Raw genomic sequence first — 27932 nt, forward strand, 5'->3', positions numbered from 1 at the left:
ACGGTTCAGTAATATTGTACATATTTAGATCATTGATATTACATAACAAGCTGATATTGGGACAAAAGGATAGTTCTTTTAAACGCTTTCCTGTTAGTCGGAATGGAGTAGAACGTAAGTTAACACTCTTAAGATATAATCTTCGATATCCCTTTATAGCAAATGGAAGAAAATCATTTAAGAACGCCGAGCCTGAAATATTCATAGCGGGTTCAGCGCTGGCTGAGAGTGAAGTTTCAATCGTTTAACGAGTTACTTGGTCCTTGTTGCGACGTGATAGAGTTCAGATTGCATTTATTTGCATTGCAAAATATATTCTATTAGGGTCGCTGGCAGTACGTGGGCTTACAACGTGCAGCACCTCGCTACCTGATTGAAAAATGGAGGTTGTTAAGTTTACAACAGAAGTAAGTAAACATCGCTTGGTAAAACTGAGTTATTACAAAAATCTGCCCGCGTCACTGCACCTAATGCATACATTATCACGTTTATTTAAAGAGAGAGGTAAGATGAATTTCATAAAATGGAAATTTGGTATAAAATAATTAATGTTTAGATCATTAATTACTAGACGACTAAATGTACAAAGGAATTTACAGTGTTTGCGTTGCAGAATAGAGCTGGTTGAGCTATTTATGAGGCTTATATCGTATTAAGTGAATAATTACAACAATGATTTATTACGATTATTAACCTTACACTTATTTGACAGTCACTGAAAATAAATACAAATTAAAAATAAAAGCTAATACACTTTCACAAAAATCATTTTGCTAAGAGCATTCAGTCATTTTTGATGCTACAACACTACAAATAAAAAATCGCTTATTAATAATTATTGTAGTAGGAATAATTTTTAACATCTTACCATTACATATTTTTTTGGAAAAAAAAATATGTAGAGACACGGTATGTCTATTAGGTATGTGCCATGTTAACTAATGACTTATATAATAATATATCTATCATAAATTACCACCGTATTGCAGAGGTATGTTTAAATGGCATTGATAATGTGTATATCGAATGTTAAAAAAAGATAAGTGATTGTAGATTAAGATGCTATCGAACACTTGAGATACGGTGACGTTTCCGACTGCTGAGGGGAGGCGAGGGGTTTTCCAGGCACGCACAGCATCAGTGTCACCGAGATGTTGAGAGCATCAAATTAATAGTCGTATTATAGAGGATCAGAGAGAAGTCAATAATGTGGTTCACGAGGTGTTGGTTATTGGCGACGGCACTGGTCGCAGCGGTCGTGTTGTGGCCGACCACTGTACAAGGTGAGTAGCTGAAGGAGATATTAAAATGATATAAACAAATTGATCAATTTTATAGAAATTGTAGTTTACACTAGGAACAATGGACGGCCTTAGCATAGGCTTCGATGTAATTGGATTGCCAGTTATAATCACCAGCATTATGTTTTAGTCTAATGCTTTGGTCTAAGTATAAGTTATGGTGAAAATTGTGTTGACTTTAAATTCTCTGAATAAATAAATAAAGAAAAATTTAACTTGTTATGCCTACTACTCGGCCACGTCGAGTAAGTCTCTTGTCGGGCGATATGCTTCTAAAACGAGAACCCAGGAAATGTGTGATACACAATATTTGTAGCGACATAAGTGACTTTATAATGATTGATGCCATACTTTGGCATCAGAGCGATCGCCAGCAGTCTATTTAATAAATGAATCTAATTATAATGCAACTATGTATTTCATAAAACAGAGCCTCTTCGGCTCGTTCTTCTAAGGTCTGCGGAGAAATTATATTTTGATTTATAAATGGATTAAAAATTATTTCTTTTAAACATTTTTTTTAAATTCTACAATTGCTGACATTTAATTTATTTATTGTCGTGCCGTGATATTAGAATTTCACTAATGATAGACAAAATAGAGACGGCCTCATAAACTCACAACCAGTAAAATTGTTGAATTAATAATGTATAATATAATATAAGTTGTTTTTATAAATTAATAATCATAACCAGTCTTGAAGTTCATGTACAAGAAGTTGCGGCCAATCGCCCTTTAAGGAGTATTAATTACATCATTATACAACATAAAATATTTTATTAAATTTTGGACAGCAATTATTATAAACCTGTTAAAAGACAAAGTTAATTCTGAGCTCAGAAAAAATGAACTAAGAATAGAAGAGGAGGGATACATGAATATTAAAAAAAGGTCTGCTAAGTCTCAGGCTTTACTCTACCCTCGGAATGAGTAGTGGATTCTCAATTTCAATAAGTGAACTTTAAATCAATTTTATACAAAAATATTAGAATTTGACATAAGTAAACATTTAAGGCGATAAGTACCACAAGAGTGATGGTGGGAGTGCGTGGAAGACGCGGGGACGCAGTGCGGAGGGGAGCGCCACCTTCTGGAGGGAGCAGGCGCAGGCAGAGGTGCAGCGGCGGAGACATCTCCACAGGTTTATCATTGATTACGATAGAATTGTCTATTTGTCCAGAAGATTTAAAATTTTATCGAAAAATTCACCAATGTATGTCGATCTACCTCAAATCTTCACTATTTTTATTTTTACGTAATGGGCTAGGCCATGTACAAGAACGCAAGGACTTAGTAAGTTGATCTTACAGAATAATAAATTTGACTTTATTTGAATAAGAAAATATTGTTAAGCGATGGCTAAAGATCTGTTTGAGGTACCGATATTTACTCCAGATGTTACATAATTTAAATATAAAAAGTATAGGTATATTGCTCAAGTAAAATGCGCCCGTTTTTGCCGCAAAACGTATATTTCGACACTATGAAGGAAATCAAAATGTATTGCGTATTTTCCGTTGACCTAGAACAAAAGAAAGGAAAAGTCTGAATTTGTAATCATAATATATTTATAAATATATATGCCATGTTTCGTACAATTTGGGTCTCATACAGCGTGGAACCTGGGCGTCACGCGCGCAACGTGGTTATGTTCCTGGGGGACGGCATGTCGGTGGCCACGCTTACGGCCGCTCGCACGTTACTGGGCCAGCGACGGAACCACACGGGCGAGGAGGAACAACTGGCTTTCGAGGCTTTCCCTACCACTGGCCTTGCAAAGGTGAGATCATTATTTTATTATTTTATTCAGCGCTAAATTAAGACAGATACAGCTATATTGTAATCCGCATCCGCTCGCTAATCGTTCATCCTGCTCATTTCATATAGAACTTGCTGATCGCTACCATCATTAATACGTTCATTATTCATTCCTCTTTGGACCTTTTTGAATCTAGGTAAATGAAATCGCTAGCCTCAGTTAGAGGTTATAAGTACGACAACTAAATGATTCAAATGCTTTGTCACTATGGCATAAAAGGAACTGCACTCGGTCTTCGGATTTCATAACTCAACAATAGAATTCAGAGGGTCGACGTGAATGACAGGTGATCTCCTGGGACTCCTCTCAGTATGGGGGTACCACAAGGGTCTAATTCTTGGACCACTCATCTTCCTTATTTATATAAATAACCTTGCTTATCTTTTAGAAACAAACATGGTAGTATTCTTTGCGGATGACACTTCACTGATATTCAAAATGAAAAGAAACCAAATTATGTATGACGAAGTAAATGATATTCTATCAGCCATCGTGGACTGCCAACGTAATGTTAAATAGCAAAAAATCTAAATAATACAATTATAAAATACGCGGTCAAAAAGATTAGACAATAATCAACTGACATAGATACGGCACGAATAGATTACTTTAGTTATTTCCATAGCATTATATCCTAGGACATAATAAATAGAACCTAGGTTCTAAAGAAACATGGAGAGCATAATTTAAAGAAATTAAAATCTCGACTATTGCTTCTCAATAATATATTCTTGACAATGTTATGTATGTAGATAAGCACATAAATGAATTTGCTAGAAACTGTCATAACCATAATTTTAACACCGGGAACTTATAATGCCTACTACTCGGCTAAGTCGAGTTAGTAAGTCTTTTGTGGGGTGATGTATATTATTTATATTACAACAAGATCCCAGAAAATGTTCAAAACAAATATATTACGAAATTCAAAACATTTGTTAAAAAACCTTTGTGTGGTAAAGTTTACTATAACATAAATGACTATTAACACCTCAGATGGATACCACAGATTGGTAATGGAGCAACCGCCCTCAGGCTATTAAATAATAAGTTTAATTGTTACTTTGTAACCATATTTCTTATGAAAAAAAAAAGAAGACCGCTGAGTTTGTTGCGCCCGATCTTCTAAGGTCTGAGGCATACTTTTTGGAATGGGTGGTAGTTTTGAATTTCAATAAGTGATAACATTTTGTATTTTGAATAAAAATATTTGAATTTGAAATGTACAAAACACGTAAAACTAAATAATTACGTTCCAGACGTATTGCGTTGATTCTCAAATAGCGGACTCTGCGTGCACGGCCAGTGCGTACCTGTGTGGGGTGAAGGCCAACCTGGGCACCATCGGGCTGAGCGGTGACGTCACGCGCCGGGACTGCCGCTCGTCGCTCGAGCCGCGCTCGCGCCTCGAGTCGGTCGCCGCGTGGGCGCTCGCCGACGGCAGAGACGCCGGTCTGTAGCACGCGCATGGGACCGGCACCCGGCAGTAACCGTCTTAGATATAAGTCACATTGGGTGTAATAAGTAACTTTATTGGCAACATAATTACAACACTGCTAAAAATAGATCACAATTTATAAAATAAAAAAGGAACCTTAGTAGTAAAGTAAATTCTAACGCAGTTGTCTTACAATGATTATAACTAGTTTACATAATATTATTTTTGTCTTTCAGCACAACTTTTACGAAATTACCCTTCTATCTAAAGAATGAAGCAACTATCTTTTTCTTCACTTGCTCCTTTGTTTACTTTTATTTCTTTATCTCAAAAGAAAACAACATTTGGTCTCAAGTATTAATAATAAATTGAAGTTTAAATAGCATTTGAATCACTTACGTTCTTGTGCTGTACCGTTTTGCGACATGTCTATATTATACATGACGATTTCTATGGTCTTTTAAATTTTTAAACAAATTATAGGATATCTATCTAGTACAAAGCTCTCTGGCACTTAAATGCCTGTAAACATATTAAAATACTACATAGGGTATTTTTTTCGCCATTTTATTTTAGTATTTGTTGATCAAATTTAACGCGAGCTTTCAGAATGTGTGTCCGATGTCTGGAGTGCCCGTAATTCCAAGCAGGTGCCTTACGAAACCCGCCATTGTTTCAAGTGATTGACTGTATTTACTAATTTAACTTTTTAAAAGTTCAAATGAAATGTTTAAATCAGTTTTCATTTCTTCGCTAATTGTTAAGATCTTGTGTACGAGAAGAGAAGTAACAGCCAATTTGCCGCCATGAGCTACGTTGTCGCTCCTGGCGATCCAACTACGTAGTCTTCACACACTGTTTTCTTTTTTCTAACTCAATGTTGATATTCTTATTCATTGAAAATTTCAAATTTATTATGTATTCTGTGGACCAGTATGACTTGAATTTTCATTTATTTCATATATATGCAATCCATATTGTGATGCATACGTGGTTTAATTAAGTTTGATGGATTGATTTAAGACATATTACTTTTTACAATACTTGTACGGTCCATCCCGTAGGTATAGTGACAACTACACGCGTGACACACGCGTCTCCTGCCGGTGCGTTCGCCCGTACGGCTGACAGAGACTGGGAGAGTGATGCGGCCGTCCTCGCAGCATCGGTCAGCCCTGACGTGTGTCCCGACATCGCCTATCAACTAGTCCATTCACATCCCGGTAATCAATTTAAGGTTCGTAATGTTCTAATGTTGAATTCCTTGTATCAAAAAGAATTTTAATAAGCCAATATTTTAAAGGTGATTTTGGGAGGAGGTCGAAGAGAATTCTTACCACAAGATGCTATCGACGAAGAAGGATCACCAGGTAAAAGACTAGATGGTCGAAATTTAATTGAAGATTGGCAAAGCAATAAAATAACACAAAATGCTTCTTATCAATACGTCTGGAATCGTGATCAATTATTAAAGATAAATGAAGATCTACCCGACTATATTTTGGGGTTGTTTGAGAGTAGTCACATGCAGTACCACATGGAGGCGGACTCCAGCTCTGAGCCGACCCTGGCTGAACTGACGGAGACCGCCATCCGGTCACTCTCTCGGAACGAGAGGGGATTCTTCTTGTTCGTTGAGGGAGGTCGTATAGATCACGCCCACCACGAGAATATGGTAGGGTTAGCTCTGGACGAGACCATCGAGCTGAGCCGGGCGGTGAACCGCGCCACCGAGCTGCTCTCCGAGGAGGACTCCCTCATTGTAGTGACGTCAGACCATGCGCACGTGATGGCTTTCAACGGATACTCTCATCGCGGGGCCGACATCCTGGGCGCGTCCGACGACGTGGGCGATGACGGCGTGCCTTACATGACGCTGTCTTACACCAACGGGCCGGGTCATCGACCGCACACCGGTGGCTCTCGGGTTGACGTCACTGTTGATCATGATTTTGGTAATTTACAATTTTTATTTCATAAGATTTTATTAATATTAATATCATTTTTTATGCAAATAGAAAGTTATTAATTCATACATTGCTTGAAGTGAAACATCTACCATAAGTTCTAATTTAGGATAAGATCTTTCATCAGATAAACCCTATCATTAACTAAACCCTAGCAGTAGTTCAATCTAAGCACTATATGAGCCCCAAATACATTCTACAAGTGTTATCATGTGCCCAAATGAACCACGAGATGATTCTCAAATCGATTTGTCGTAATCAGTATATATTTTACCGATTTTGTAATATACATTTTGTATATACTTTCAATTCGATCAACACGACTTATGTGAAACGTGTACCAAAATTTCTTCTTCTTGTTCGCTGTCATTTCTGAAGGTTGTGTCCGTAATTCAAGGTTATCGTATTTCCTTTCGATCATCGGCCTTTCTTATTGTGGTCGTAAGTGTTTAGCCAGTGAGTGTCTTGATCTGGTCCGACCAGATGGACCGGCTGGGTGATCATCCGCGTGTTTTGTCCCCCTCCACCTTGCCTATGACCATCAGTTTATCTAAATTACTGGGAAGGCGTCGGGTAATGTGGCCAAAATACCTGAAGATCTTTAGATATAAATCCAAAATCATTGTACATATTTTTAAATGTTGTCAATGTACAAGTTAGAAGGAAGTAGGGAAGAATTTGACACTTTCACTCTTGTTAGACGTTAAAAGAACGTATAACCTGACGTATACATAGTATATATAGAAACTTTCTTCAATGACGAGTCTCACACTCCTCACAATGGGCTTAAAAAGTGGTAAATAGTTTATTTTACACGTATAAATATTAGTTATTGATAATGTGTAGGCTAAACTACACTCGGGTACAACCTTGCAGAGAATTATACAATATCGTGTGACGTGTTGGTACCGTGGTTGCAGGCTCGGCCGCGTGGCGCTCGCACGCGGACGTGCCGCTCGAGTCCGAGACGCACGGCGGCGAGGACGTGGCCGTGTTCGCACGCGGGCCGCACCACGCCGTGTTCTCCGGCCTGTATGAGCAGCACCTTATACCACACCTCATGGCTATGGTGGCTGACATCCCGACCCCAAGCGATGACACTCCTACTAACGCCTAAAAGTAATCGATCTACACGTAACTGAAACCACATTGTATCTATACAGTTGTATGTTAAATAAATTACCGTATGATAAATAAACATTGATTTTTGTATCTCATTCTTTCTTAAAATCTATAATTGTAAAAAAAAACTTTTAACAAAAAAACAACCGACTTCAAAAACAATATTCCAAAACAATAGATATAATATGCACTAAAAAGTATAAAAATAATTGCGTACTTTTATACAATCTAATTCTAGTTACGATTATTGTAATTTTTGGAATCGGTGTCCTTCCGCCACGACCCGCTCTCGCCTCTCACCTCCTCACGACTCAATAATCGTAAATAGAATATTAGATTGCATAAAAATACGCAATTATTTTTATACTTATTAGTGTATGTTATATCTATTGGTTTGGAATAGTGTTTTTGAAGTCGGTTGTTTTTTTGTTATTTTTTTTTTATGTTTTCATTTTTAGTGAATTTGAAGTACACTAACTAATAACTTGTCTAAATATGTACAGATATACTAAATTTTTCAATGCAGCAATGAACGTAAGCGCTTAATTGAAGAGTTCCGTTACTTTGCCATGGATTCCGTAATCAGAACCTAACCAAACTCTCACCAAACTATCTTTGAAGTATATCAGTAAAAAAAGAATATTCGAAATCGGTTGGCACGATATTGAGTTATTCGTAAATTTATCATCCAATTTGCTATACGTATGCATAGCAAATTTAAGACGTTTATGATTTTTCTCATGGATGCCATTATCAGATCTGGACCAAATTATGGGACCACACGGGAAGCACCAGCTTTCAAATAAAAAAATTATTATCAAAATAGGTTTCGCCCCATTCGATTTCGACAAAATTACCGACGAATTGAGAACCCCCTACTTTTTTGAAATCGGTTAAAAATCACACGATTCACGATTGAATCAGGATTTTTTTTTGAATTTGATCAGAACTATCAGAACGGGTGCCCGGTGTTGGTTGGCTGAAATACAACATTCTGTCGCTCCCTCTTAATAACTAATTTAATTTCTTCGAGAACGCTTCCCTGAAAGCCTCGCCTAGTATCGGAATACTGGGTCTCGAAATCTCGAGCGATTGCCAATTCCGTGGCCATCTGGAGGGCAAAGCCAAATTGGCTTCGAAGAAACTGGGCTTCATAAATAGAGCACGGCAATACTTCAAGCCGGCCCACATTCTAGCGCTCTACAAAGCGCAGGTCCGGCCTCACATGGAGTATTGCTGTCATCTCTGGTCTGGCGCACCCCAGTATCAGTTCGATCCATTTGACCGCGTGCAACGCAGAGCAGCTCGAATTGTCGGGGACCTAGAGCTCTGTGAACGTCTGGATCACTTGGCGTTGCGTAGAGACATCGCTTCATTGTGTGTCTTCTACCGCATTTATCACGGGGAGTGTTCCGAAGAGCTGTTCAACCTGATTCCTGCCGCCGAATTTCACCTTCGCACGACACGCCACAAGTCACGATATCATCCCCACCATCTGGATGTGTGGCGGTCCTCCACAGTGCGGTTTTCAAGGAGCTTTCTTCCTCGCACTACGAAGCTGTGGAATGAGCTTCCTTGTGCGGTGTTTCCGGGACGATACGACATGGGTACCTTCAAGAAAAGCGCGTACACCTTCCTTAAAGGCCGGCAACGCTCCTATGATTCCTCTGGTGTTGCAGGAGAGTGTGGGCGGCGGTGGTCACTTAACACCAGGTGACCCGTACGCTCGTTTGTCCTCCTATTCCATAAAAAAAAATATATGAAAATCAAAAGATTTTTATTAAAATTCCAGTATAGGGTTTAGCGATAAAGGCAGAGTTGTGAAGTGAGTAGGAAACAGAGCGATAAGCTGTATGGTTGATAAGCTGGTTTATTATCATATATTTTATATCAATTTTTTAAGCACCTGGGGTGAAATTTAAATAGAAAAACACAGTAAGGACTACTGATGCTCATTTGTACCAGTTTTTACCAGTGGGCTCAAGCTCACAACGGCATCTATTTTTGCCATGAAGCAGTAATGTGTAAACATTACTGTGTTTCAGTCAGCGCCGTAGCTAGTTAAATTGGGCAAATGATACTTAACATCAGACTCTTCTGTCTCAAGGTGACGAGCGCAACTGTAGTGCTGCACAGAATTTTTGGGTTTTTCCTTTATCCTGAGGGGCACCGCATTATAATGATCATGGCGTATCAATTACCATCAGCTGGACGTCCTGCTCGTCACATCCCTTATTTTTATAAAAAAATAACTTTTTTCTGCTCCTCATCTGATTTTGTTACTCCTTTATCTGTGATTGGATGTATATCCACGATCACTAATATAAGTAAGTACATACTTTATTGAGTCTTTGAAAAGTCTATGGTCTAAAAAATCATTGTGTGTCGTAATTTAATGTCGCCAAAAAAGCACAATTTGTTTTGGTGCCATCGACAAATAAATATAGGTAAGATATGGTAGGATCATATAAATAAAAGATAATTGTAAAATAATCTATTTGATTGAAAAGAGTGGCCGTTGAGTTTCCTGTGTGTTCTTCTCACGCGCTCGTAGTAAAGATTCAAAAGCACTTAGCCTATATATATATATATTGTTTCAATAAAATTATTACGTGTGCAACGTTCAATTTAATATTATTCTCGCAATAACGTATTAATGCATCCGAAAACTGTTAATTATCAACGTGACTGTAAACTTTGTGTGATAGTGGCTTGCACGCAGCTCGCTAGTCGTACCACACACCACAAATCGTTAATTATTTAAATCCTATGTTATTATTATTATAAATGTCCATATCATTTGTAAGCATCGAAACTTAGTACTGTTTGCTGAAAGAATATCTATTGTTGTCATAAAATGTCTTAACAGATCAACTACTACTACGGATATATTTGGGCAGAAGATATTATACTTCGATGTTAAATGTCTTCACTACTACCTTACCATACAAAAAATCTACTTATTACATTCATTAAGTATTTAAAATAATCTGGTTTGTGCTTAAACATTTTTTGGTTTTACATATAGGTATTGATTACATTATATTACAACATTTATAAGTGTTGTCATTACAGTTTCCTTTATTTAGAAACCTAACTGGGATTAAATATTCAAATTTAATTTAAATGCCACTAAATAAAAATTTTATAACCGTATTATGTTGTAGTGTAATTAAATACTATATAGTACATATACATACATTTTATTACAAACTTATATTTACTTTCATTATCATGAGTGAAAATTATTTTAAAAGTGATTGTAGTTGTATGAATTTAAATAGTATTAATTAAAGTAGTTGTATGAAATAAAATCGCATAGTCCCAGGCATCTATTACTATAAAAATAAAGGAAATAATCAAGATCTTGATAATGAATGGACTTTTATAAAAAGAAGGAGTTTTTGTTTTTAAATTTTACAACTTATTTTCTAAGTACTATTAAATTTCACTTTTTACATATTATTATAACATAGGTAGTTATGGTCGTTTTTTTAGATTGATTAGATTAGATTAATGTATATCAATGCTATAAAATATCAATGCTTTAATTAATTTATATTTAATTTTAATAATTAAATAATTTATATTTCATTTTTTTATTTCATTTCACGTCAACCTGCTTTCGTAGTAATGTCATTGACTCCCTGCGTAAGGGAGCTAATTTGTAGAAATTTCTTTAATTATTGTTACACTACTTAAAATAATCTGTATGTCTCTAAATCTTTTGTACATGCCAGTTATTGATTGAAATAAATAAATGCTGCTCAAAATATGAGGTTACATACAAGTTTCCGCTGTATGCTTGATTCAAGTGCAAGTGAAATGAAGAAAAGTGTAGAAAACGTCGTACGCAACGCGTGTCCATTTATTATGACAGCTAGCTCACTCGACTTTCATCTCACGTACATACATTATACTACAGAAGTACTTGATTGACATGACAGATTTATCAGATTTTTTTGTTGCATCTTAAGGCTCTCACGCAGCGAACAGATTTCCTGATTCAAACCAACACCCCAATCTAACCTGAAGCAGCTGTACCCCCCCCCCCCCCCTCCGCGTTTCCCTCCTCATTAAACCGTCACTTTTTCATCGTAAGTCGGAGCTACAAAAAGCTTAACAAAAGATGGCAACATCAATTCGATGTTTATTACAGCAGCACTCAGCTTCACGTTATTGCGAACGATCATTTGTAAACTTTGGTTTATGTTATGATAATATGATTCTCGGTGAAATTTTATTTTAAATTCTGTATTTATTAATCGTCTGACCTGCAAACAATGTTTGTGTTTTTTATTTACGTAAAAATTTAAACAAAATTCGTGAGTCTATATTTATTCAGTAATAAAATTTGTCTTCTTATGTTATTGGAGTGGCAATTGCATCATTTTGGAAATGAACACAATAAGCGTGTTTTAGGTACATTGAAATTAATACGGTTGCTGTGCTAGCGGAGGTGAATTTAATATTACTCAATAATATAGGACTGTATGAGGCCATGAATGAGTTAATGTAAAAAAAATATTTTATACTAGCTGACCCGCCAAACGTTGATTTGCCATATAATTTATTTTTAGTGTTCGATGGTTTTTTCTCCGACGTATTTTACTCCTTTGGTGTTGCAAGAGAATATGGGCGACGGAGATCACTTAAAACCTGGTGGTCCGTACGCTCTTTAGTCCTCCTTTTCCATAAAAAAGATTATCCTCTTGAAAATTGTGATAATGATTTTAAATAAAAGAAAGTATTTTCTTTTTTTTATTTTATTCTTTTTTATTTTATGTTATTCTGCGATTTGTAACGGCGGCAAATCCAACAACCTAAAAATCATGAAAATCAGTCAGGCCGTTCTCCAGATATAAGTGTTTGACAACTATATTGTGTAATGTATTTTAATTTATATTAAGAATTTTTATGATGATTTTACAAAGGTATTATAAACGCTCTAGTATGTATGTAATATATAACGGATGTATGTATATGATGGTTGATAGTAATGCAAAAGTTATAGGTAGTTACTGCAATATATACCTATGTCCTCCTAAATTATGTTAAACAATTTATTTCAGTCAGCATAAACATGCAGATTTTGCAATTTAAAAATGCGTAAGCAAGTCACGTAGAGTTGGCCGTAGCAAAAAACATGGCATGCCCAAATTCGACCCTGCGATTTGTTGGTCATTGAAAATGCAAATCAATAGAAACTGCAGATGTTTAAAATAATAGCCCCTCCACCCGCAGCCGTCCAGTCGCCCACAAGCTCATCCCACCGCCTGCCACCGGACCGCAGCACAATATCGCGCACTCGTTTGTTTATCGGCATCGTCATAGCTATTCAATTATTTGTCAAATAATATAAATAAATGTTATGTAAGATATATTATTATTGTAAAGTTTCAATAAAATCCATTTAGCTCTTTCACAGCAACAAACATACATCCATACATCCAGACGTCCAAACATTCTTACAAACTTTCATATTTATAATATCAGTAGATACTTCTTTGGAAAGCTAGAAGGTAGAGCTGAGATTTTCACAGGGTTGTAAGATTAAGTTTAGTATGTATCGATGTACCTATTTACTATGTCTGACCTAAATGACATGTCCGTCACACACAATTGATTTATTATGAATGACGCTATGCTGGGCTATGTTTTGTATTGTTTTACTTTCCTGTCACTTTTATGGGAGTTTTAAAATTTATAATACTTACGAATTGTTTTACCGGTCATATAAGGTATCCCACTTGACAAATTTTTCTAAATTAGGTGCATAAGGTGATGTGTACTCAGCTATATATGAAACAATAACTTTTTATATTTCCCACAGGAACTCGTTAATTTTTCAGGATGAAAGGTATCCAAGATGTTGACCAGCAATATAATTATCAACATGCCGAATTTTATTAAATTATGTGCATAAGTAGTTGTGCACAATATAAGTTACTTTAGTGTTTTAACCATCCCACGGGAACTCTTTAATTTTTTGGGATGAAAACTATTTAAAGTTTTCACCGGCAATTTGAGGTAACAACATGGTAAATTTTACTAAATTAGGTGCATAAGTTGTTTTCTCTTACGCTGCATAACTTACCATACTTTTAACTAACCCACGGGAACTTTTTAGTTTTCCTGAATGGTAACAACAAAAGTAAATAAGATGTTGACCGGCAATAAAAGATACCAACATGCAACATTTTATTAAATTATGTGCAGAGGTGATTGTATACTACGCTATTTAAGTAGGTAGAGGTTTCAAACTGTCCCACGGGAACTCTTTAATTTTCCGCGATGATAAGTATCTTACATGTTGAACGGCAATATGAGGTAGATATCAACATGCCCAATTTCATTAAATTATGTGCATAAGTTGTTGTGTACTACGCTATATAAGTAAGAAGAGGTTGTTCCCAAGGAACTCTTAAATTTTCCAGGATGAAAAATATCTAAGATGTTAATCGTCATTATAAGGTATCAACATGCCAAATTTTAATAAATTATGTGCATAGGTTGTTGTGTACTACGGCTATTTAAATAAGTAGAGGTTTATATCTGTATTTTGGTCGATTATTTTCCATTAATATCACATCCCTAGTCATAACAGAATTGGTCTAGTATGTAGTATCACATATTTAATAACGTCAATTTTTTTTTTCTTTTTATAATATTCGTTTTGATTCTAAGACCATTTATATTATTATAAATTAGGACTTTAAGAGTACAAATAGGATTCTTTAAAAAAATATTGAATGGATATTTATATTGTGCTATTTCATATCATTTACAAAAACTTTATACTGGATTGCTAAAATTATTTGATTGGTAACTATTAGACTATTACCATACCATCCCTTTAGATCTATTAAAAGCGCCTCTGACATTTCCGACCTATGGAGCGTGATGCGTGTTTGTTTAATGTGTTCATTGTTCACAATCAAACTGACAAACAATTTATCGTTTAACGACCGTTGTACACACTATTATAGTTGTTATAACACTACGGAGATTACTCATCAAAACCAAGGCTATAACACGGTTAATGAAACATTATAACTTTTGGGATCCCGTGATTTAACAACGCGGTTGTCATAATAATAATAATAATAATACGATCAGAGTGTCTTGATGCTTTATGGTCAATAAGGAATTTCCTTTTCTACTTGCTGTATCTCTGTTAGAGATGTAAATCTCTTTCATTGGTTATTTTCGTAGTGCCACTCAAAATTTTTTGGTTTTTCAAGAATACTGAGCGGCACTGCATTGTAATGGGTAGGGCGTATCAATTACCATCACGCTTTGTATATACGCTAGTATATTGTTAATGCTAGTATAACCTCGAGATATATATTTGTTCCGAATAGAATGAGCCATCGCTCATATTTTAAAGACCTTTATCAAGAATTAACAAGTTATTGGATTTGTTGACAAGGCAGATTATATCTTAATTATCTTGAGTATATTTATTTAATTAATTCTGTGAATGTATTTAAAGACAAAACAATATCCACATTGAAATAGAAGTGATGGATAGGCCTCTTTCATCATATCAGCCGGAAGACGATGAAATACCAAAATAGACTTGAGCAATAAGTATTCCAGAGAATATACAATAGAGGAATAGAGTATGGTAGTTCATGCAATCGGAGAATAAATTGAAACTTAAGGGAGGACCACTGTGGGTTAGAATAACGCAAAACTGGAGAGAATGTTTGTAAACAATAAAACTTGGTGGACAATCAGTTTTTTTTTTTTAAATTATGGACGAGACGAGCCGGACGTGATGTGCCCCGCCCATTATAATGCAGTGACGCTCAGGATTCTTGGAAGGCCCAAAAATTCTGCGCTCGTGACCTTGAGACATAAGAGGTTAAGTCTCATTTGCCCAGTAATTTCACTAGCTACGGTACCCTTCAGACCGAAAACAATATTACTGCTTCAGGGCAGAAATGGGCACTGTTGTGGTATTTTTTTTTTATGGAATAGGAGGACAAACGAGCGTACGGGTCACCTGTTGTTAAGTGATCACCGCCGCCCACACTCTCTTGCAACACCAGAGGAATCACAGGAGCGTTGCCGGCCTTTAAGGAAGGTGTACACGCTTTTCTTGAAGGTACCCATGTCGTATCGTCCCGGAAACACCACACAAGGAAGCTCATTCCACAGCTTCGTAGTACCCATAATCCAGCCGGTATCCTGTGCAACGGACCTACTGGTAAACAGAAAGAGGGCACACAGACAGTATAAAAGTAACTGCATATAATTAAGGTAATATTGTTAGGTAAGTTTTTAGTACATAAAAAATAATTAAAATATGTATTTTTTTATAAAAATGTAGATATATAATGTAATGCATTTTATAATACTTACCCAATAGTACCGTCACGTAAAACCCGACACCAGCGCGGGCTACAGCACTCATATCTTTCATTATTCATATAAATCGAGTTCGTTCGTGACGCACTCCGCACTCCGCTCCCAATAGCTTCAACACTCCGCATCACTTCACACAAATAAACAAATAACTCTTTCAATACATTCCCTTTAAGCACTCCATCACTTTCCAGCTTCAATATAGAAACGATACCAGAATGCGATACAATATTTTGTGAGGTTGCAAAACCAGTACGTTTGAATTTTCGATTGGAGTATTTGAAAAATTATATATGATGTTGAGCCATATGACACACACACAAAATACACTAGAGAAAGATAAATCTTTAACACTTGAACGAATAAGAGAGTATTTTTTCTTCTAAATTACCTCATATTCAATATTTATGACTTCGTGAGTACTAGATGAACTACTAGTAGTTCTAAACGGTATATATTATTTTACATTTATCTAACGATCCTATTATACAAATAGAATTATAATAATGTTTATGACTTTATTTACAAAACTTAATAATATCATAAGAAACTATATCTACGAGGAAGACACTTGTGTATTGGCCGTTAGCCGTTGACAGAGCACTAGATGCCAGTCAATTCGAGCAGCTCTGCACGCGGCTTAATGGTTCGAACTAATCCTGGAGTGCGCCAGACTAAATATGACAGCAATACATTAACTATTGTCATGTCTTTGGTCAAGCCACAAACAGAAGTAACGCTGTGCTCAATTTATGACGCCCAGCTTCTTCATAGCCACATTAGCTTTGGCTTCCGGATGACCGCAGAATTGGCAATCGCTCGAGATTTCGAGACCCAGTATTCCGATACTAGACAAGGATTTAAGGGAATTGATATTTTTTTATAAAAGTAGTAATAAATAAAACCTCTTGGAGATTTCGTAAAAATATAACTGAGAAATTTGAATTTCTCTTAAAACCCGTTAAATTTAAACGCAAAAAAAAATTGTTTGACTGACTTGTTTCTGACGGAAGTAACGGAGCGAAAAAATATCTGAGTTACATCCAAGTCGCTCCTAAAGCAGTTTTACTTCATTAAAAAGTTACGATGTACAATCGGATGCGAGTAAATAAATCTGTAGTTTTTAAAGTTGGTAAGACTCAGAAATACATACGACCAAGATAATGTAATGCGTTATAACAATAATGACTTTATGATTGTAGCTGGACTTGACTAGTCTTTGAATACGATGAGAGTAGACTAAATTCAAACCTACATGTAGTAGGTAGGTACTACAAATGCCGGATGTAACTCATTTATTTTATTTCGATCTATTTGAGAATTGGATAGGAGTAAAATTAATGTTATTCAGTCTTTCTTACAAAATACTCATAAGTGTCTTTGTATCCTTTCTTATAATTTATATTGCCCTTTAAATAATAAAAGTATATAAACTTCTAGAGAGAAATTACCATTATGTTTTCAGGAATCTCCAAAAAAATGTCGGGATCCAGTGCTCTCTGAACGGCTAGATCACCTGACTTAACGTAGGGATGTCCCTTCATTTGGTGTCTTCTACCGAATATATCACGGATAGTATTCTGCAGAGCTGTTTGACCTCATGCTTGCCACCGAATTCCACCTTCGTACGACACGCCACAAATTAGAATATCAATTACTATTTCAGACTTGTAAAACTCTTGTGATGGGCGGCGGTAATTACTTAATACTGATTAACCAGTGAGCTTTTATGGTCTTGTTCTATTAAAATATTTCAACTGATTTTAAATAATATCAATTTGATACGTTATTATAATAACGTTCGTGAAGCCTTGAATTTTCAATGAAACGGCCGTATGTCAACATTTGCCAATGCTAATATCCGTAACATAAAGTGTAACGAAGCGTTATGTTTCCACCCGCACCATCATTCCCCCTTTCCCTTTGGTCGTGTGCCTCGTAAACAAACGCCATGTTACGAAGTTATTTATTTGTATTTATTATGCCCAGATCTAAATTTTGATTTCATCATCATCATCATCAGAAGACGTACACTGCTGGACAAAGGCCTCCCCCAAAGATCTCCACGTCGGTCGGTCCTTATCCATGGTATCCAAATTAAGATTTAAATCACATTTAAAATGGTTGCACAAGAAAATATTTAATGACAGAGCACTGTCGAGGGTGGTCTGAACTTACAGCTAGATTAAAGTTTAAGTATTCTCTCAAAAATTAAATCGATGACATAGAATTCTGATCTTGAAACATACGACTTCTAGATATCGCTATTTTTAAGTCATTGTTTTTATTATTGTCACCTCTTTTAAAAAGTTTATATAAAACTTTTTGGAAACGACCCCTTGTTAAAAACACTGATGTACATATTCTAAATGAAAATAAGCAATGGAAAGCGACGCAATAATGAATGTGCTGTGAAATTTTAGCAAAGCAACGATGAAATCTTTGAAAACAACAAGTAGGTAGTGTTTGTTACACTTGGGAATGTGTTTTCTGACAAAGTGATATTGATTCCTATGAACTTTAACTGTCAGATCACTCTTACACTTAACTCGTCATAGTAAAGTGTACATAATATATCAGATCAAACAAAGACAATATCGATTTTAGAAGACACAGATTATTGCTGTATGTTTTTGTGCTTAGTGTAAATATTATTGGGTAATATGATTTTAATAGATTCGTTCTATAATATTATAGAGATTCATTTGATATAAAATATTGTCCAACATATATTGAGACTACGAGTTACGAAGTCACAATGACTCAAGCGGAAGATCGGCGCTGAGCATGCATAATATGTGTGCAAGCATATGCCGAGCTTGAGCTTATTTGCGGCTAACGTTCCTAGTCTTTTAATAAGTATGGAGTGTTTTATTGTTTAATTTCAAATTTAATTTAATTTAAGAATTGTTTTATTTTTTGTGTGTTTTTTAGCTGCAAATAAAACTAAAATGTTATTATTATTATATATAAATCCATATATTTTCTTACGAGAACTTACGAAACTCGTTAAAGCCATTAAGCCATTTAAATCTGTGGGCTATTACGACCAGCGTCCTTTAAGACCTCGCTATTATCTTATCTCAGGCTGTGTTGTTATTACGGACTACTCGTTAAAATAGTCTCGGGATATGTTTTAATCAAATCACTGGCTGTTCTTAGTCAGTTCTACGAGTCTATATAATATGCAAAAGTCCATACGGCCATGGCCATTTACCAGTGGGAGGCTCGTTTGCAGAGGATACCGGCTAGATTATGGGTACCACAACGGCACCTATTTCTACCGTGAAGTAGTAATGTGTAAGCATTATTCTATTACGGTCTGAAGGGTGCCGTAACTAGTGAAATTACTGGGTAAATGAGACTAAACATCTTATGTGACGAGCGCTATTGTATCGCCGCTCTGCGTATTTCAAGAATCCTATGCGGCACTGCATTGTAATGGGCAGGGCGTATCAAATACCATCAACTGAACGTCCTGCTCGTCTCGTCCCTTTATTTCATACAAAAAAGCCAGTTCTATTAGTCTAAATAATACAAAAAAATCCAGATCAGGCGCTAAGTTAATGAAAAATTTTTTTTTGAGTTTCCGAATTGGACATGACACTCAAAATAATTCTGAGAAATATATAAAGTGAATATAGAGGAGATAACATAGATCCGGGTTGGAATAAACTTACTACCTCGTAATATCCGACGACCGACACACTAATTGTAGTTCCGGGCCGGCTATACATTAGTGTACACGGATTACGGATTACGAGACAGGGACACCGCATCATGACCGGCTCTAATACGATGTGATGAACTGATATTGTTGTTATTATACCCCATTGTATGTGGTGTTTCTTCTTCGGTGAGGGCTTTGTCTGTTATACTGCACCCAATATGTTAGTCTATTTTATTAAAAACATTTGCAAAAGAACAGTTTGTAATGGCTAAATATTTATACGTATAGATAGAGTCTCTTGCTGTTAGAGAACCGATAAAAACAGGCCAGGTTTAATACTTTAGTTTGCGTGACAAGCTACGTGTGACACTCTCGATTTGTATGAAACATTGTGTTAGTGTGCGTGTATTGCTCAAAATAAAGGTTAATTCTAAAGTAATTTTTTTTTCATCTTTTTGAAAGCTGTCATAGTCTATCTAGATGTATAAATAATCTAAAAACTTTACTATATTTGGTAATGCCACTATATATCTATCCTTTTCCTTCTCCTATCACGCTCATTATAAAACATTTGCTCATTATAGAACAGTTCTTCACCGATATCTTCTCGTCAGTGCACGCGCTTGATACCAAGTGTACTCGCTAGCAGATTAACGAGCTGTGAATCGAATTGTGAAGAGGAGGAAATCGCTTGAAGCAGTTGTTCAGTTGATCAGATTAGTTTCCTAGTCCTACGCACAGTCCACTCCGCAATAAGTCCGCTGAGCTGCGGCTGTATTGCACACACATGTACACATAGCTAGTGCCTCAGTATGTGGTGGCAAGTATTTCAACTTAATTAAATTAAATCAAAATTAAATTAAATTTTATATTATGCAATGTGAAATATAAACTAACATAGTTTGTAAGAAATACTAACACTGGGCGAACAGTCTGAAATAAACAGATTTTATTTTATTTTTCCTATTTTAATTTTTTTTTACGTCCTTCCAATTTTTTATCGGCGTCACAAAACGAGAACTCTGTTTCGGTAAGCTTTGTCAAATTAAATGATTACACAAACGATTTTATATACAAAACGTACCTTATAACTTTACATAACATTTAGTACATATCAAAATTGTGAGGTTTATTTTTGTACTAAGAACCAAAAAATTTAAAACGTTATGGAAGTATCTGTAGATTTACTTTTCAGTAAATATTCAGGACTGTCACATGTACGTAATTTGTTTTAAATTTTTTGCTGAAATTTGTTTTTTGAATCTGTTTTATGATGATCTGAGTCGTTTTTTTCAATACCTAGTTTCAGATACAAAATCTCGTTATTTCCCTAAATTTATTACGTTTTTTACAATCATACTCAAAAATTAACGTACGTTTTTACTTTTATTTTTATAAAGCGATGGCTCATTCAAGATGGCACGTCAAGCATTTGTTAGGAACGAATAAATATGTAAAAACTAGCGTTTAGTTTTAGCGTTAGGAACTTAAAAACTATTAAATTTGTACGAATTTTGACAAAAGGTCCTTAAAAAGAAGAAAATTTTCAATAAATAGACTATTAAATTATTAAAATAATTAATCTTTTATGTTAGAATCAACACCTAAAACGGAAATTATACTAAGAAACAAATATTTACTTAAAAATTTTAATAAATAATGGTATCATCCAGATTCTTGAAACATAAATCCCCGCGTAATATTAAAAGATAGCGTTAATAGATGTCGCCTTTAGTTGTTTGCCTCGGCTGTGGATGTATGCCGGCCATACTCCTAGTTTAAGTATCGGATGCAAACCACGTTATGTATTCCTCAGCTCATGGGAGCAGACGACATACAGTACAGATACAGTCGGCTCTGCTATTACTACCCAGACTCCCAAAGCCTTAGCGGAAGCAACTTTGTCGTACGACGTACACACAAACTTACACAATATATACTTCTTGCTCACAGAGTATTTATTTCGAGTCCAACCTTCTCTGCGCCTCTAAACCAGTAGAATAACAAATTAAGTCAACTTTTCAAAAATTCGTACTTTTCTTGATCAACAATTTTTCTACAATCTCGTAAACTTATATCGTTTGAATTAAAACTCGGTAGGTAGTTGTTAACGACTTCCCCCAGGTAATGCGGCTTACAAGTTGCGAGATCCAAAAACCTTTGTGACAGAAAAACTATTTATCCGCTTGGTCGCCCTGTTATTATAGCTGACGTAAACATTTTTTGGGTAAAATATCGCTTTGATGCTCGAGAAATAGTTTCAAAAAGCATTTTAAATATGAAAGTAACTCTGATATCATTTCATTTGATAGAAATGGTCACATGAAAAATACGAACCCGAAAATAACTGTGTGACCATTTAGATTCGTTGAGCCAATGTTTACATATGAACATTACGTATTCAGCTTGCATAGTACCTACTTTACATCAACATCGTACTCTCCTCATTTCATTACAGTTAGAGAAGAGAATATTATTTCATAAACATAAGCAGCGTATGAACAACAATTATAAATAACATTTAGGTTACCATTTTGGCTGAAAATGACAATATAAATTTATATAATGCTAGCTAACCGATCTGACCATGTATTGCAATATAAATTAATAAAAAAACATTATTGTGGTATTAAGAGTAGATTTTGACCGATTCAGACCTACAAAAAATACATATAAAATTTCATCAAATTGAATCAAGTCATTTCGGAGGAGTATGGCAACTGACATTGTGACGAGAGATTTTATATATCCATTCATCATCAACCAGAAGACGTCCATTGCTGGACACAAGCCTCCCCCAAAGAGTTCCACGAGGATCGGTCCGGAGCTTCCCTCATCCAACATATTCCGGCGATCTTAATAAGATCGTCTGTCCATCTTGCGGGAGGCGTACCAACACTGCGTCTTCCGGTACGTGGTCGAAATTTGGGGACTTTTATGCCCCACCGGCCATCTGTCCGTTGAACTTTGTGCCCTGTCCACTGCCACTTCAGTTTCGCAATCATCATTTGGGCTATGTCGGTGTTTTTGGTGCTCCCACGGGCTTCCTTATTTCTGATTTGATCTCACAGGGAAACTCTGAGCATAGCCCTCTCAATTGCCCTCTGAGCGACGATGAGCTTTCTCATCAGGCCCATAGGTAGCGACGACGTATGCGTACCGTATGTGTTAGCGTTGCCACACCAGGGATTGTTAGCACCACCTGCCCCGTCGGTTACGTGGCTAATACTGGACTGGGGTGTCATGCTTTTAGGGGGTTTTGCTTGATATTGGTGCTATCTCAGAAGGATGCTGCTTCCCAACCACTGTTCTATGTTTCCCTTAGTCGCCTCTTACGATACCCACGGGAGGAGTTGGGGGGTGCTATTCTGGTGCGACAACACACGCACATATCCATTTATTTACTTATTTTTTATTATTATTATTATTCTCTTTATTACAATTTTATCTTATATTCTACATTTATATATATAACATATTTATAAAAAACAATATTACAAATATAAATATAAAAAATAGAGTCCCGCCGGCGTTGGTTCACGACAATTCCGCCGGTGGTTAGGGCAACAGACTGAGGAACTTCCACACGATGCGTGCCGTTCCCAAAACAGCTGCTTTCTGTAACTGACCCTTTATCCAGTTATCAAGTGAGAGCCTCTTGAGATGATGGTCGAGGCACTTTGCTATAAGACCGTTTACGGAAACGACTATTATTGTTGAATCAACTTCCCACATGTCAGTTACCTCGTGTGCTAAGTCTAGGTACTTCGACAATTTGTCTATTTCAGCTTTCACAAGGTTATCATCACATGGAACGGTGATATCAACAATAAATGCCCGACGCTCTAACCGATCTACCAACACAATATCAGGCTTATCAGCAATGATAGTTCAGTCCGTGATGATAGATCGGTCCCAGTAGAGCTTGGCACGGCTGTTTTCCAGAACTGGCTCTGGAGTATACTTATAATACGGGACTTCAAAATGCACAAGATTGTATTGAAGAGCAAGTTGCTGATGGGTAATCCTGGCTACTTGGTTGTGTCTGTGCAAATACTCTCCATTGGCAAGACGAGAACAACCGGAAATAATATGTCTGATAGACTCACCAGGATGATGGCACGCCCGACATATGTCTACTGTGCCATCCTTCATGATGTATTTCCGGTAGTTATTCGTCTTGATAACTTCATCAGCAATTGCACATGCAAAACCTTCAGTTTCCCCAAAGAGGTCACCAAATCGCAGCCAGGTCACAGACGAAATTGTGTCTACATCAGGTCCGTAGAGAGCCCGATAAAACCGTCCATGAAGCTCTTTTCCCCTCCATACATTAATGCGATCTTGAGTACTGAGTATCACCGGTATTCGCCAATTCTCTTTGGATAAAGAGAGTGGAGTAAGACCTTTGTCTACTGCCACAATTTCTCGATGCACTGCCCATTCTTTACGTAGGAAATATTCCCTGAGATTATACAGCTCACGATTATGCAGGTTTTTGGCACTTAGAAACCCGCGGCCTCCACATTTCCGTGGGATGTATAATCTCATCAAAGATGAGCGTGGATGGTGCATCCGGTATGTCGTCAGTAGTTTACGGACCTTTCTATCTAGGGCGTCAAGCTCGGTCTGAGTCCACTTTAGAATGTCGAAAGTGTATTACGTATTTAGAGTGTCGAAGGGGCATTACCCAGCTGTTGAAAACACGTACCTTGTTTCCACCAGACAGGAGACTTTTTAAAACTTTAGTTAGTCGGTTAAAGAAACGTACCACCACCAGCTGTTTAATGTCCCTATCTAAAAATCCGAGGCATTCTGATATACCAAGGTATTTGTAGGTTTCAGTCGCACTAAGTGATTTGAGAAATAATGACTCTGAGAATTGTATATTTTCGCTATTTACAACCCTGCCTCTGAGTACATGTATGGTCGCACATTTATCCACACCGAATTCCATTCCGATATCATGACTAAATGTTTGCGTGACATTTAATAATGATATCAAGTCTTGTTTATTCCTTGCATATAACTTTATATCATCCATATATAAGAGGTGAGAAATTGTTTCTCCTCGCTTACGAAACTGAAACCCTAACCTAGTATTCCTCAGTAGAACACCTAAGGGATTCAGAGCTAGACAAAACCACAAAGGACTCAGACTATCACCCTGATAGATACCCCGCTCAATCCTTATAGGTTCCGAAATGTTAAGATTCCCCGCCGCATCATGGAGACATAGAGCTGTGGTCCACTGCCTCATACATGAGCCAAGAAAGGTACATAGACCATTATCAACTTTATTCAGTTCAAGTACTCGTCTCAACCACGTATGAGGCACCGAATCATAGGCCTTCTTATAATCAATCCAAGCGGCAGAAAGGTTCTTCTTATTTCGACGAACCTGTTGGTTAACAGCCATGTCAATGAGGAGGAGCTCCTTTGTACCACGGGACCCAACCTTACATCCATTATGAGCAGGGTCTAAAATTTTATTTTCACATAAATTTTATTTAATTTTGATGTCAATATGGATTTAAGGAGCTTATAGACTGTGGGTAAGCATGTTATTGGTCTAAAGTTTCTAGGTTCCATGGTACTACCCGATTTATGAAGCAGAAAGGTGATACCTGTAGTCTTTTTTTTTTTTTTTGAGAGGAGGAAATACGATTACTTATTTACGCCCCGGAACGGGGCGTAATATGTCGGACTCGAGTGTCCGCGTAAGTGGACACCCCATACCGACTAAAACCTCCTCTGTGCTGTTAGCAGCCCTGGCTTTCACAGCGAAGTAGGACGTGGGCCGTGGAGGCCGCAAAGACTACGCAACAACAGTCGCGGGGCGTCTCCTAAGGAGACTCGAACCTCAGACCGGCTGTGTGCTTGTGGGAAGGAGAGAGAATGAAAATGAAGATGAAATATGAAAAGGTGATAAGTACACACTCGCCGGCGAGTGTGGTGATGTTTTGTGTAATGTATGTAAGTGTGTATGTATGTGTTTATGATTGTATGTATGTGTGTTTGTATGTATGTACGTAGTGTAAATGTTTGTGTGCATGTATGTTTGTGTCTGTTTGTGGAGTGTGTTTGTGATTGTGTAAGTGGTGTATGTCAGTCCGTCAGTCAGTCCGTGTGTGAGTGAGTGAAGTGAAGCGATTACAGGACGAGGACTAACGTCTCGTCGGGTATCAAAACAATGTGTGGTGTATCTAGGGTGCGGGCCGCTGGCCGTCGTCAGAGCGACGAGTGCCAGTGGTTTGCGGTGGTTGACCGCGCCTACGCCTGCGAAGGCGGTGTGTGCGTGTCTGTGTCGGTGTTTGTGTGGGTGTCGCGTTCGCGATGGTGATGTCGTCATCCGGGTCTACCGTTACGTGTCTGGGACGTCTTATTGGGTTGAGACTATGGTGAAGGGGGGTGTACCCGCATGCCTTCCTAACCAAGATGTTGGGATGGTTAGGCGCCTTGTCAAAGAAGCGTCGCGAGATCTCTTTAAAGTGTTGAGCTATCGTCGGAAGCTCTAGGTCGCGGTGAAGGTCAACGTTTCGGATGAACCACGGGGTTCCGGTTGCCATGCGCGTGAATTTATTTTGAAGTACTTGCAAACGACGTAAGTAGCTCGGTCGGGTGTGCGCGGAAACGACGCTTGCGTATGACAGTATGGGCCGTACGATGGTTTTGTACAGCGTCACTTTGTGTTTGAGCGGAAGTTTGCTTCGCCCACACACAAGTGGATAAAGGCGACTGAGGACAAATCGGGCTCTATTGCATACCGTATCAATATGTTTCTTGAAGTTCATATTGCTGTTGAACGTGACTCCTAAGTATTTGTAATCCTTCACCCACGGTATGGGTGTTTCATACAATTTAATGACGTCGGTCGGTCGTTTTTTAGCGCTGATGCTATTCGCGTTACCGAAGAGTACCGCTGCACTCTTGGTGGGGTTCACTTCAATCCGCCATTTTCTGAACCAGTTGCCTAGTTCATCGACGGCGGCTTGAAGTACTTTAATGTTCCTGCTCAAGGTTGAGCGGTTCAATAGAGCGGAGCCAAAGTAGAGTGCCGTATCGTCAGCGTACTGAGCGAGCTGGACACTCGGAAACTTGGGAATGTCGCTCGTGAAGAGCGAGAAAAGAGTGGGAGAGAGGACTGAACCCTGTGGCACGCCAGACCTGATGGGTCTGGGTGAGGATAGGGTGCCCTCTACTCGATATCGGAAGGAGCGATCAGTAAGGTAGGCTCGTATGATGCGCACGAGCCTATCTGGCACTCCCAATTGATACAGCTTGAATACTAAGCCGTTGTGCCATACCTTGTCGAATGCCTTCGCGACATCGAAAAACACGGCTGCCGTGGTAGCGTGAAGTTGACGCCGTACGAGAATGTACTCGGTGAGTCGGTGAGCCTGCTGGGGACACGAGTGAGCGGTTCTGAATCCGAACTGTATGTCGGGTATCAGGTTGAGCTCCGCGATGTAATGATTAAGACGCGCGAGAATTAATCTTTCGTAAAGTTTCCCGATCGAGTTAATTAAGCTAATAGGCCTATAGCTACTCGGATTAGCTTTAGGTTTATTGAGTTTTGGGATACCGATAACAATGGAATGTTTCCATTGTTCGGGGAACGCGCTATTAGACAATAGAATATTAAAAATGGTAACCAATAAAGTAATAAGTGTCGAGGGTAGGATTTTAAGAACCCTATTATTTATAGTGTTGGGCCCCGGGGCCTTCTTGGAGTGAAGCTCCTTAATGATTAGCTTCACCTCTTCGTAAGAGGTGGGTTTTATTACATCGCTCAGAGCGGAGCGACGTTCAACTTCACGATCAACTTCGTCAACGTGTGTCGGGTCGGCTGCTGTATTTGGAGAGCACTGACTCTCGAGACTATCGGCGAGGCATTCAGCCTTCTCATCGTCATCGAGCGCCGGCTGCAGTCCCGGTCTGTCCAAAGGAGGCATGACAGTGGGCGGCTCCTGTTTGAACGCGCGAGGCAGCTTCCAGAAAGCCACATGTGATGGCTTAAGATTGCCGAGCAAGCGGTCCCAACGTTCGCCGCGGAGTTCCGCGATACGTTCCCGTACCACCCGCTGTAGGTAGCGGAGGTGGCGCCTATTCTCGACCGACGGATACCTGTCGTAAAGTCTAGTGGCTCTGTGCTTCTGTGTGAGTAAGTTCCTGACCTCTGGAGGCAGGTTTAGGCAATGCGGTTGCATCGTCGGAACCTTCCTGGAGCAGGCCTTGATCC

At 37.7% G+C, this 27932-nt stretch overlaps 1 protein-coding gene and 1 long non-coding RNA gene across 2 annotated transcripts in view; one reads left to right on the plus strand and one right to left on the minus strand.

The window, feature by feature from the left end:
- LOC126973838 (uncharacterized) overlaps positions 1-27932 on the minus strand; it is a 453438-nt gene that overhangs the window by 14064 nt on the left and 411442 nt on the right. The gene's annotated exons all lie outside the window — the stretch shown is intronic.
- On the plus strand, positions 1139-7723 carry LOC126973824 (membrane-bound alkaline phosphatase-like). Its single transcript, XM_050821169.1, has 7 exons — positions 1139-1283; positions 2316-2442; positions 2916-3081; positions 4380-4572; positions 5623-5795; positions 5862-6513; positions 7446-7723. The coding sequence occupies exons 1-7, from the start codon at positions 1208-1210 to the stop codon at positions 7640-7642; spliced, it is 1584 nt and encodes a 527-aa protein (XP_050677126.1). The 5' UTR covers positions 1139-1207; the 3' UTR covers positions 7643-7723.

This window comes from Leptidea sinapis, chromosome 30, assembly GCF_905404315.1.
Source record: "Leptidea sinapis chromosome 30, ilLepSina1.1, whole genome shotgun sequence".
NCBI lineage: Eukaryota > Metazoa > Arthropoda > Insecta > Lepidoptera > Pieridae > Leptidea > Leptidea sinapis.

Bases quoted from the DNA above. Each gene is read 5' to 3' on its own strand.
- LOC126973824 (XM_050821169.1), top strand. From the start codon at position 1,208: ATGTGGTTCACGAGGTGTTGGTTATTGGCGACGGCACTGGTCGCAGCG. The intron at 4,573-5,622 runs GTCTGTAGCACG...TCCATCCCGTAG, and splicing joins CGCCGACGGCAGAGACGCCG to GTATAGTGACAACTACACGC. The intron at 5,796-5,861 runs GTTCGTAATGTT...AATATTTTAAAG, and splicing joins ATCCCGGTAATCAATTTAAG to GTGATTTTGGGAGGAGGTCG.